The sequence below is a fragment of the Gadus macrocephalus genome, chromosome 19, assembly GCF_031168955.1.
Source record: "Gadus macrocephalus chromosome 19, ASM3116895v1".
NCBI classification, from domain to species: Eukaryota; Metazoa; Chordata; class Actinopteri; order Gadiformes; family Gadidae; genus Gadus; species Gadus macrocephalus.
Window position 1 is genome coordinate 9,548,255 of NC_082400.1, and position 13,012 is coordinate 9,561,266.

At 48.7% G+C, this 13,012-nt stretch overlaps 1 protein-coding gene across 1 annotated transcript in view; it reads right to left on the bottom strand.

Annotated features, from left to right (window-relative positions):
- adamts6 (ADAM metallopeptidase with thrombospondin type 1 motif, 6) overlaps nucleotides 1-13,012 on the bottom strand; it is a 38,619-nt gene that overhangs the window by 18,658 nt on the left and 6,949 nt on the right. The window contains exons 8-13 of the mRNA XM_060039085.1: nucleotides 11,203-11,260; nucleotides 10,161-10,268; nucleotides 7,862-8,007; nucleotides 7,152-7,215; nucleotides 3,276-3,378; nucleotides 1,539-1,672 (exon numbers count right to left, since the gene is read on the bottom strand). Of these exons, the coding sequence (XP_059895068.1) occupies nucleotides 1,539-1,672; nucleotides 3,276-3,378; nucleotides 7,152-7,215; nucleotides 7,862-8,007; nucleotides 10,161-10,268; nucleotides 11,203-11,260 (613 nt within the window). The remainder of the gene's footprint in view (nucleotides 1-1,538; nucleotides 1,673-3,275; nucleotides 3,379-7,151; nucleotides 7,216-7,861; nucleotides 8,008-10,160; nucleotides 10,269-11,202; nucleotides 11,261-13,012) is intronic.

Here is a 13,012-nt window from a genome sequence, read left to right on the forward strand (position 1 = left end):
GTCCTTCTAGCTAAGAAGTCCCTCCACTGGACCACAAATAATACAGCTTTGTGTGAACAAATGATGCTTATTCCAAGCACGCTCATGGATAAATGAACGTAATCAGTGTGTTATGTTTTGTTTCTATGACATTGCAGATAGTATTCTGGAGGTGATGTCACAAATTCACACAGTGGTCTACAAGGCCGAAAAGAAACAAAAGGTTGATCTCATTCTGTAAGCCACAGCAATACACACAGATATACGCATACACACCCATTGCGTGACACACTGTGCCATTATCTTGTGACAAAATGGGCATTAAAGCCCGCCCCCACCCAGCCTTACCCCCCCCCCCCCCCCCCCCCCATGAAACAGTTGTTATGGCTTCCCATTCAGTCTGATATAATACATGTTTATTAAATGGTTATTTTAACTAAACATTTAATTGTAAGTTGGGCATGTGGGTTTCCTGTTTTATACAAAACACAATTCTGGTCCAAGCTGCAGAGCGTGATAAGATTCCTTTTGATGATTGTGAATCATAATTCACAATCGACTCCAAGCGATTCAGAAGGCTAGATTGTTCCACAGTATGCAAGGGGCAAAATAGGTGGAAAGTATTACTGGGCTGCAGTCTGTGAGTCACACCGAGCTCCTATCCAAGAGCAAGAACGTCTTGAATTCTACAAAAAGTGTTCTTGATGCTGCTATCGATTCCTAACCTTGCGAGGCAGCTGGACTCACCAGATTACCAATCCCGCAGGAATCCATCTCACCGGGTGTCAAAAGATGCGTTTGTGTCTGAACCACCCCCCGATGGGGACCAATCAGGGTCCTTTGAGGAAACGACGTGATCCACTCCGTGATGGACACTGACTGACCGATGGTTCATCCCATCACCTAGCCAAAGAGCTTTTTTAAAGCGCATCGCCTTTTCCGAGGCGTTTTCAAGGACGATTTCCCAGATGGTTCTGTGTAACAAACCACCCGGGGCGTCGGGTTAACAGATCTCCTAAACAAGTGAAATCAGCGTACCGGCTCACTCGCCGTTATAGGCTCTCCACGGGGAACGCCGTGAACCCTCTGTCTTTGTATATTGAAAACAAACCCATTCAGAAATGATGAGGTCCTCTTAGGAGTGAGAGAGGCGCTTCAAGGCTCAGTTATGGTTCCACTTCGACGCAACGCAATGACCGCGCGGACGCTTCGACAAAGTCGTGAACCCGCTTTGGTTCTGCGTGGGCTTTTGGTGGGCGGACCAATCACAGCCCTTAATGCTGCGTTGCCTCGACGCAAGCTAAAAATGTGCTGGGAGGCGCACGTCAGGCCCTTGCGGTGAACGCAAGGAGGGTCCGCAAGAACTTAAAGGGTCCGTAAACCCCCCTTGCGTTGCGTCAACGTGGACCCACACAGCCATCAAGGCCTGAAGCGACCAATCACGGGCAGCCGAGCACCTCGCGGCGATTACCACGGCAACTGTCCCCGACTGAAGGTTGAACGGCGAGGTGGCGCCCGGTGAGGCGCGTCGCTGGACGTGTCCGGCAGGGCCGCGTTACCTTGCATTCTCCGTTGATGCAGATGTCCAGGGAGTCGGCCTGGCAACGCGTCCCGTCTATGACGGCCGGGGAGCGCTCGGTGTAGAAGTTGTAGCCCTCCGCCAGACAGTTGAGTGCACAGGGCTTCACGCCGCCTAGGGTACGCACACGCAGACACACACACACACACACACACACACACACACACACACACACACACACACACACACACACACACACACACACACACACACACACACACACACACACACACACGTTGTTCACCCAGGCTTATGAGGTGCTTAACTTGTGCTCTGTCAACAATGTGCCGTATCATAATGTTTATCTCTGCTGGGATAATGTATTCCTTCACGTTCTGTGTTTATTATTCATATTTGATTTCTACTGCTCATATTATAGATTTATTTTTCGTATATATATTAGACATAGTTCTTTCTTTCGTATACAGTGGATATTTTCAGTTTTTAAACCGTCCTGCAATTTGGATGCTATTACCCGTCTGGAATGAATACAGTTTATCGTACACAGGTGAGAACACCTGGTCATGCCTCAGTGAAGATAATTAAGCATTGTGCGGAGAAAGGTTAAACCTCAAAGCACAAGCAGATGAAAGCATTCAAACGCGGGTCGATGCTGCCATTGGCTGGTCAAATAATCAGGATCTCATTGCGATCGCATTGACGATGACATGGATGTCGTGGTGGTCTTAGTGAGCGTTTACGCCACTGAGATGTGACGCACTCCTGCTCAAATGTAACACCTGATGTCTCTTCACAAATAGGAACACTGCGCAGCATTACAACAATGCTACACCAAATAGCAGCCGTATCGGAGCATTGTTATGTTGAAGTGTCCGAGAGGACACTTCAACATAACAATGCTGCGATACTGCAGCGATAAAGCCACATTACGATTCTTGGAAAACCTGCTGCCAGTAACATCTGTTATTTTTCGGGGGATCAGCAGTGGCGGTCCACAATGAACCCAAAAATGCGGTGAGCTTGAGCCCAGATCTCATTCCAGGCCGCAGCAGCAGCAGCGGCAGCCAGACTGCGTGTATACAACGCAGAAGTCAACGCGTGCAAAGGCCAGAGTTGACAGGCTGCGGCCGCGTCCTGGACGGCCGACAGGAGCGTCCTGGACGGCCGACAGGAGCGTCCAACTCCACACAAAACTTCACTACGGAATGCTTGGAATTCTCTCTCCCCGTCAAACTCTCTCTCTCTCTCTCTCCCAGTCTATCCCGTACGTACTGTCCTCCTCCTCTCTCTTGCTCTCTCTCTCTCTCCCTCCCCCTTGCACGCTTTCTCCCTCCCTATTTCTCTCTCCGTCTCTCTCTCTTAGTCTCTCCCCCTCGCCTTCTCTCTCCCCCCCTTTCTCTCTCTCTCTCTCTCTCTCTCTCTCTCTCTCTCTCTCTCTCTCTCTCTCTCTCCCTCTCCCTCTCTCTCAGGCTGTTTGCTCAACAAGGTCACCCTCCAGACTGTCACTGATGATGAGTCATAAAAAGAAAAAAAGGAAACCGAGCCGTGGAGAAGACGGCAGAGGACTCGTGAAGCACAGCAGATGGCCGGCCGGCTCGCGAACCACTAACAGACTGTAAGTGGACGAGGCAGAGCTCTCTCTCTCTCTCTCTCTCTCTCTCTCTCTCTCTCTCTCTCTCTCTCTCTCTCTCTCTCTCTCTCTCTCTCTCTCTCTCTCTCTCTCTCTCTCTCTCTCTCTCTCTCTCGACGAACGTACCTCCAGTGTAGGGCTTCCAGTTGTAATACTTCCCACGAAAGGACATGCTGTCAAAGTCAGCGCACTGCTTCTCCCGGAAATCTCGGGATCCCGCCAGACAGGTCTAAGGCAGATAAGAGACGGATGAAATAGGGTTTGGAATGGCGTGGATCATGTCACGCAGAAACAAGAGTTAGTAGTGTTATGTTTTCATCATGATATATGTCACGTCTCTCTCCGGGGCTGCTTATTAAAACAATATCCATTATAAACGACTCAGTATTTAGGGGAATAACTCGTCTGCAGTTGTCTGCGAGTTTCCTTGTAGGCTTCTGCCACATATCCCTCTTACCCACCCACCCCAGAAAAAGAGAAAAGAAAAATTGCAGACAATGTAGAAATGCACTACAATGTGTTTTGCATTTGGAGGAATGCTCCTTTGTTTGCATGTGTTTATTTGCAATGAATAATAAAACACGTCTTTGTGTGGGTAATGAGAAACACAGTTTCAGCCCGAGGAGACCTTGAGCTGGTGCAGGCTGGCACACCCGCCCGGCCTCTCAGTATCTGAGAGGCTACGTATCTAGGATTCTATGTATCCAAGGGTCTACGCATTTAAAAGTCTACGCGTTTTGGATACTATGTATCTAAGAGGCGACCTATCTAGTGGTCTTGGTATCAAAGAGTACTTATTTAAGGGTCCACGTATCTAGGGCTCTACGTATCTAAGAGTCTACGTATCTAATAGTATGCATCTTTAAGATTCTAAGTATCTAGGGGTCTACGTATCTGAGAGTCTACCTATTTAAGAGTCTACGTATCTAAGAGTACATATCTAAGGGTCCAGGTATCTAAGGCGCAACGTATGTAAGCGTTTACGTATCTAAGAGTCTACGTATCTAAGAGTCTACGTATCTAAGAGTCTAAGTATCTAAGAGTCTACGTATCTAAGAGTGTATGTAGTCTACGTATTTAATAGTCTACCTATTTAAGAGTCTACAGACTTAGGAGACTACGTTTCTAAGAGTCTACGTATCTAAGAGTTATGTATCTAACATCTATGTATCTAAGATGCTACTTATCTAAGAGTCTATGTATCGAAGAGTCTATGTATCTAAGAGTCTACGTACTTAGGAGACTACGCATCTAAGAGCCCTAATCCAGGGGTTTACATATCTCTGGGTCTACGTATCTATGAGTGTACGTATCTAGTGCTCTTTGTATTTAAGGGGCTACGTATCTAAGAGTCTACGTTTCTAAGAGTCTACGTATCTAGTGCTCTATGAGTGTTCGTATCTAAGGCCGAATCTCGATTCTTCCCCTTGCCCCTTTTGCTTTGTCTTTGTCTTTGTCTTAACCCTAGCACTTGCAAGTGTAAGGGCCAAGGGCTGAGATCTTTCCCCTATGAAATGAGACGCCACTCGGTTTCGGGTACGTCATCATTCATCGTCGCCAGCTGGCTGCCCCGTCACCAGAGCGCCGAAACGCCAATAAAAGCCAGAGAAGAAGAGCGATATATATATATATCTTAGATGCTGCCGCCATCGTTGAAGAGTTGAGGGTGTGTGTAGCATAGTGGTGAAACGGATCAGTGTGTCCACGGTTCGGTTCAGATAACCGTTTTGGGCCTCGGTTTCGGATACGGTTCGGATTAGGATCATGTCCGTGATAGTAAAAAGGCAGACTTTTTTTTGACGGAGGGTTTGGGGGAGAAACACAAAAATGAATGAGACCCACAGTCTATTTGCAATGTGTTAATTGACTGCAATCAGACAACTTGCAAGGCTTTTTTGTGCAATAAATGTTCCCCTAAATGCATTTGAAAACATGGTGCACTGAGTGTAACATGTAAGGGTTAACGGCCGACGAGGCTTAGAACTCTGGCGACGAGCGCAACGAAGTTTAAAGCCCAGTTTGTTTTGAACGCTGACAGGCTGAAGGGAGGGGCGGGAAAAGTCTCATTGGCTCGGGCAGCACTGGAGAGAATGCATTCCGCTGGGTCCTAAACACCCTTGTATCGGACGTAGGCTACAGTAGGCAAAATACGCTACATAAGGCAATGCCTTCATGAAACCGAAATCCGCGGATCTCCAGAATGCTCCGAACTGTGATAAACGAACCGAACGGATTCGGATACAATTCGAATCCGCTGCAGGCCTGTAGCATCTAGCTGGCAAGCTACCATATAAGCCAATGGAGTGCCGGTGGTATACGCGCTAATTGTATCCTAAAACTACCGTTTGAAAGCTTCAGTTAAGACCTACAATACTATGCATCGTTCGTGTAGCACATTTCAGATCAAACCGAGTCATTTTAAACATATAAAAAGTTGTGTAGATAGCTGTAAAATATTCCTCGCTTCAAGCAGCCATGTTTTTTTTAAAATTCCCGGTTTCGCTATGTGCTCTGGGATAGCCCTTGGAGGAGCAAGTGAGCTCTCAAATCATCTTAAAAATAAGGGGTACATAGCACTCAATCTTATCCCTTAATCTTGATCAAATTGGGTATTGAGACACCACTAGCTCTCACATGAACGCGCAACTTCAAGGGTAAGGGGGAAGATAAGGGGTAAGGGGAAGTATTGAGATTGGGCCTAAGTCTTCTTACGGGCCCAAACCCAACGCAACCCTGAGTGCCCCGATTGACCCGGTTGGAGTATGATGGAGAGGAGTGGGGAAGGAAAGACGGAGGAGGAAAGGAAGGAAAGGATGGAAGGAAGGGAGGGCAGAAAAGCCAAGAAAGTGAAACCACTAAAATGACGATGAGTCTATTTGAAGATATATGATCTAATAAGTCTCTCAGGTAACTTATTTAGGCAGGATTACGACATGGTGCTGACAACACTGAGACGTATTGGCCCAAAGAAGCCAGAATCTTTCGTTAGTTTACATTCTAACTTTAAATTGCTTACAGTGTGGTTACCACTGCGCTGCAGAATAACCATCCTTTGGTCAATTCAGGGAACCTTATAAGGTAAACCAAAGAATCCCCTGGATTGAGGAGGAAGACCTTTAGAGAACTTATACCTGAGAGGTCTAATTATTGGGTTGGAAACAGAAGGAAGGAAAATAGGTGTTTATTGTCTCTTGTGCCCACTGGCTCACTCGCTGGCACCGTTTTCACCGCACATACTTTATTGGATGATTGTGAAAAAGGCAGAAACTGCAAAAATATTTGTTTTACGCAAATTCACCCCCCTCCCTGTTAAGAGATTTAAATCACATTGTCTTTATAAAGTACACATGGAAAAGCCTTCCAGGCTTCGACACAAATGACATCCGTCAAATTATGAAGAATAAATAACTTTTGGGCATCAAACTATATCACGAGCATGCATAATTACTTGAAATCGTTTTCATTTACTTTCTCGACTAATAAAACCCAGGCAGAGACAAACCGTGTCCTAGGGCCATTTTTTTTTTTTGCTGTCAACAAAAAGATTATAAACACGAAACTAAAACGCAATCTAAATCCACCGCAGGGCAGACAAAGTTGCCTGAACACGGAGCCAGAGAGGAGTGAGAAGGATAGCCAGGGCTTCAGTGACAGGCCAAATCCATCTAAGGTCAGTGTGTCTGGGTGGACGCACTCTGCATCTGTTCCACGCTGCAACAATCGGGGCATACCAGAGCCCAGCATTTCGCTACGGCAAGACAAGCGCCTTCTTCTCTTGAGAGTTTTATACACAATACTGAGATGACAGCACAGAAGAAGAGATAGACAAGGGAGAGGAGGAAAGAGGAGAGGAGAGATGAGGAGAGGAGGAAAGGAGAGGAGAAAAGATGACGATGATGAGGAGAGCAGGACAGAGAAGAGGAGAAGAGAAGAGAGGGGGGAGAGGAGAAGGGAAGGGGCGAGGCGAAGTGAAGCGAGGAGGAGGTCATTATGTATACTTACGTCTGTGTTACAGGATCTGTAGCGCTTTCTCTCTCCAAGACAATACTTTCCTCCTCCAGAGGGGCTAAGAAACACAAGAGAGCATTGCGACGTGTAAACAAAGGAGTTGTACTTCGGTAACACAGTACCTTCCACAGGTGCACTACATTAGAGCACAACCTCTGCCGGATCTCTCGGTTCCTCCTTCTGTTTGGTCTAACATGTGCGCCACCATTCTCCTCTTTTCACTAAATCCATCCAATGGTGATGAAAGATGCAAGTGCAGATCTCGGAAAATAGGCTGGACTTGTTGGTGGGTTCTCTCTCTTGATGTGCAGTGATATGCAAACATTAGTCAGTGGTCCCTATCAGAAGGATATGGGTCATCATTCATCTAGTTACACACACAAACACACACACACACACAAACACAGACATGCACACTCACTGACATACACATACACACACAAAACACACACACACACACACACACGCACACTGACGCACACCACACCACATTTGCTATAAAACTCATTTATCCATTCACACACACTCCCAAACACACACTCACGTACACATGCAGGCACACTCACGCAAATGTGCACACACACACGTGCACACGCACTATAACACACACCACACCACTTTTTTTTAACAAACACTTGACGGAGGCCAGGGCGTACGACGGACTGGATGTGTTAAGCTGGCTGTGGCTTACTTTGCCTACTTACGCTGGGCTGTCACAGTGCCTCATGGAGGACGATACGCCCCCACCACAGGTCCGACTGCACTCCCCCCACGTGGACCAGGGGCCCCAGCCTCCGTCCACGCTCTGGGGCCAGGTGCCGAACCCCACACACTCCCCCTGGAAGCACCACTGCTCGGGGGACATGGGGAGAGAGGGCGGCCGGGTTACCATTCGTCTGGCCGGAGAGATCCCGAGCCGTGCGTTTTCTGTCACGTGTTTGGAAGCAAGAAGATGTTCGGTGGGCGGGTGTGTGTGTGTGTGTGGTGTGTGTGTGTGTGTGGTGTGTGTGTGTGTGTGTGTGTGTGTGTGTGTGTGTGTGTGTGTGTGTGTGTGTGTGTGTGTGTGTGTGTGTGTGTGTGTGTGTGTGTGCATGCTTGTATATGTATGTGTGTGTGCATGCTTGTATATGTATGTGTGTGTGTTTGTGTATCTGTATGTGTGTGTGTGTGTGTTTTTTATGTGTTTGTGTGGGTTTGTGTATGTGTGTGTGTGTGTGTGTGTGTGTGTGCATGCTTGCATATGTTTGTGTATGTGTGTGCATGCTTGTATGTTTATGTGTGTGTGTTTGTTTGTATGTGTGTGTGTGCGTGCATGGCTGTATGTGTGTGTTTGTGTGTGTGTGTGTGTGTGTGTGTGTGTGTGTGTGTGTGTGTGCGCGTGTGCATGCTTGTATGTGTGTGTGTTTGTGTGTGCGTGCATAAATGTGTGTGGGGGAATGTACACCTGTTTTATGTTTTTTCAACACCCTATAAACAGTTTGATGACCATGCGAGAGGTGAGCTCCAACAGACACTCACAGTAAGATAACAGTGGAGGTACAGTCTCTGACTCCCCCTAGCCTCAGTCTGGTCCAACACCCAGGATTCTTATGGACCAACCACAGACACTGTATCGCCCACATCCCTCTCCACCCTCCCTGTCTCTCAATCACCTCCCCCTTCACCGCTTCACCACTCCCTCTCTCCCCCCCCCCTCTCTCACTCGCTACTGTTGACTGGGCCTCCCTCTCTCTCCCATTAGCCGGGCAGCTCATTCCTCCTGTTAGCTTGACCTCTCTATCACTCGCTCCTATTGGCCGAGCTCCTCTCTCCCTCTCTCCTATTGGCTGGTCCTCTCTCTCCCTCCCACCTATTGGCCAGGTCCCGCACTCTCTCCCACCAATTGGCCCGGCCCCTGTTTCCCTCCCTCCAATTGGCCGGGCCCCTCTCTACCTCCCTTCTATTGGCCAGGCCCCTCTCTCCCTCCCTCCTATTGGCCAGGCCCCTCTCTCCCTCCCTCCTATTGGCCAGGCCCCTCTCTCCCTCCCTTCTATTGGCCAGGCCCCTCTCTCCCTCCCTCCTATTGGCCAGGCCCCTCTCTCCCTCCCTCCTATTTGCCGGTCCTCTCCCTCCCTCCTATTGGCCAGGCCCCTCTCTCCCTCCCTCCTATTGGCCAGGCCCCTCTCTCCCTCCCTCCTATTGGCCAGGCCCCTCTCTCCCTCCCTCCTATTGGCCAGGCCCCTCTCTCCCTCCCTCCTATTTGCCGGTCCTCTCCCTCCCTCCTATTGGCCAGGCCCCTCTCTCCCTCCCTCCTATTGGCCGGTCCTCTCCCTCCCTCCTATTGGCCTCTCTCCATCTCTTTCCATTACATCTCGGCTCAGCATCCGCGTTCCTTTGAAACGGGCGGGGGCAGACGGGGTACACCAGCGGCTCTCCCATCGCTGCCCCCAAAGCTACTTCAAAGCCCCCGGGCTCAACCTGGGGCCTCCTGCACAGCACAGACCCCCCACCCCCCCCTCGGTGGGCCCCAGGTCCTGAAAGGCTCCGCTGACCTAACGGTAATGATGGGTGACAGCTTGTGACACGCTGCCATTCTTCCCTTTGAGACCCCGGACCATCCACCCACAATGGCCGCCGTAATCCATGTTAAATCTGCCTCTCTCTCTCTCTCTCTCTCTCTCTCTCTCCCTCTCTCTCTCTCTCTCTCTCGTAACCTGGCTGGGTACCGTGGACAGTTGACCGATGACATAAAGCTTGGCACCCATGTATATGCTTGTGTGTGTGAGTGTGTGTGTATATATGTGTGTGTGTGTGTGTTAGCGTATTCTTATGTGAAAGCATGCGTGAGTAGACACTGGGAATAGTACCCAATTCCAGCTTTGTGGAGACGGGGCAAATCAAAAACGCGCCGCCCGAATGAGGGTCATTCGGTCAACGCGGTTCGTTCGTTAATTTCGGTCGTTTGTTATTTGTTTTGGGTACTGTATGGAAGTATTAAAAGAAAAAGGTCAAAAGGTCGCTCACCCCCTTCTCGATGCTGCCGGTCTGGCAGAGGGTCCCCTCGGCAGCGGGGATACTGTTGGTGACACAGCGGTTGCTCTTGCTAAGGCACCAGAGCTCTCTGCACACTTCCTAGGAAAGAAGGCAATAGCAAGTTGGTCAGAAGAGCGGTGTGGGCACTGCTTTCATGGTTCTGGATTTATGTGGACTGCATTGATGGGGTCTTGATTGTGGGGACAGTATTTATGGGGTCCGGGTTGTGGGGATTGCGTTCATTGGGCTGTATTTGTGCGGACTGTATTGATGGGTTCTGGATTTGCGGAGACTGCATTCATGGGTCTGGATTTGTTGGGACAGTGTTTATGGGGTCTGGATTTGTTGGGACAGTGTTTTTGGGGTCTAGATTTATGGGGACTGTATTGATGGGGTCTGGATTTGTGGGGACAGTATTGATTGGGTCTGGATTTGTTGGGACTGCATTCCTGGGTCTGGATTTGTGGGGACAGTATTTATGGGGTCTGGATTTGTGGGGACTGCATTGATGGGGCCTGGATTTGTGGAGACTGTATTTATTGGGTATGGATTTGTGGAGACTGTATTTATGGGGTCTGGCTTCTGGAGAGTATATTTATGTGGCCGGGATTTGTAGGGAAAGTAATTGTGGGGTCCATATTTGCGGGGACTGTATTTTCGGGTCCGGATTTGTGGGGACAAAATGTTTCTGGGGACCCTATTTGGAGGGAACCGTCCTTGTGGGGTCCATGTTCATGTTTGTTGGAGGGGGGGAAGATATCGGGGTCACAAACATTTCTCTATGCACAATTTGGATCTATTTTTCTTCTTTGTGCAAGGCAGACTAATAAGTGGATCGGAGGCAGGTCGATCAAGGCCCCCCCCCCCCCCCGCCCCCGAAACACCATCTTTTATTGTCGCGTATTTCCACAGACCATGTGCTTTTGATCACAGTCCATTGTACATCATTAGCAATACGAGTATGGTCATCCGCCGCTGCAAATGTTTTCTTAGGAGAGATTCATCGTCCGCTGAATCATCACTGTTTGCTGACGTTCATCTCCGAGATCACAGGGGGACGTGACATCAGTTCAACAAATCCCATCCTGTCTCTTTAGGGGAATTAGCATTGAGCAACGGACAATCCCGCTCCTCTGAAGAAAAAAACGTTTGGACAAATATTTATGACTTCATGTCTCTCTCGTGTTTGCTTCTTCGACTCTGTAGTCTAGAGCGTTCTAGAACACTCCTTCCCTCCGCCGTCTAGAACATTCTGGAACACTCAAGGAAACTCCTTCTTCTGAGTCCTGAAACACGTCCAACTTAATTACTAAAGGATTACTGGAGGATTACGAAAGGTGTGTATGTGTGCGTGTAAATGTGTGTGTGTGTATGTGTGTTTGTGATGTGCTCATGCATGCTTGTGTGTGTGTGTGTGTGTGTGTGTGTGTGTGTGTGTATGTGTGTGTGTGTGTGTGTGTGTGTGTGTGTGTCAGTGTGTGATAAAGAACAGACAAGATAGAAAGAGCCTCGTAAAGAGACCGAAGAGAGAGAGACAGAGAGAGAGAGAGAAAGAGAGAGAGAGACCGAGACAGAGACGGAGATGGACACGAACCGATGGAGAACAATGTCAAACCAGGCCGCCCCCGAAATAAATAAAACCATACAAGTGTGTGTGTGCTACAAGAACAAGCCGTGCACCAGCGCACATTAGGAGCCCCCGGTAAAAAAAAAAAAAACAACTGGGCTGCGTCTCCCATCTCCAAACTTCAAAGGGCCGTTTTACAGGACAACTGTATATAGCACAAGAGCTGCCCATGAACAAGAGTTATGATAGCGCGGAACACATACTGACCCCCCCCGTGCAACGAGGTCAGCAACTAGGCTCTCCCCCCCCCCCATCCCCCCCCCCCCCCCCCCCCCCTTCACCATCCCCACATCCCTCGGCCCCACTGCTTTCTGAGCCTATCCAGATTAAATAAAGCAGCAAACTGCCACTCGCTCCCCCCCCCCCCCCCCCCCCCCTCACCCTCCTCCAGCTGGATCCAATAAGCCCCCCAACCCCCCAGCCCCCCATGGTTCCATTCTCCATCTCGACTGCACCGAAAGGTCAGCGCCTCAAAACCCCAGCCTGTCAGGATGTTGAGGCTGATGGATTTATGCAAAGACGAAGAAGAAGAAGAAGAAGAAGAAGAAGAAGAAGAGGTCTCTCTAGGACAAGGAGGGTACGGAGGGGGGGTTTCTCCACGAGGGTCTCGGGCTAATATAACCATCAAAGGATGCTCTGGGATTTCCGTGCGCTCTGCTGTCAGTTCTCGGGGAAACGGTAACACTTACGCTTTTCATTTTGAAAGTGCAGATGCGTGAAGGTATAGTTTGGATATCCCCCCGCAACCGCCTTTTAATTTAGCCCTGATTGAGTTCTTGATGTGGGTTAATAAATCACGAGGTGTGATTTTATTACAGGGTTCTGCCGGTTAGAACTGTCACCCGACAAGAATGCATCTGCCACGAGCTGTGCAGGTTTGTGTAGTAAAGTATAAAAAAGGGGTTTTACGTCTCAGCCTCAACGTCTTTTCGTTACATTGAACGTAATGAGCCTGAGTCTCTACATTTTAAAGTGTTCAATTATAGTATGATAGTAGAATTGCTTTTTAGTATTGTCTTTACGGAATGAAGGGGGGATCTTGATGGTGCACTGTTGAAAAGGGAACCTTTATTAACAAGACTTAAGCTTTGATAAAGGGGACAGATTATGAAAACAACACTTTTCCTGGGATTTGGGGTGTAGTTGTGGGTCTCTGGTGCTCCCACACGCATAAAAACTTTGAAAAAAGTCTGTACATGATTTTTTTTTGAGATAT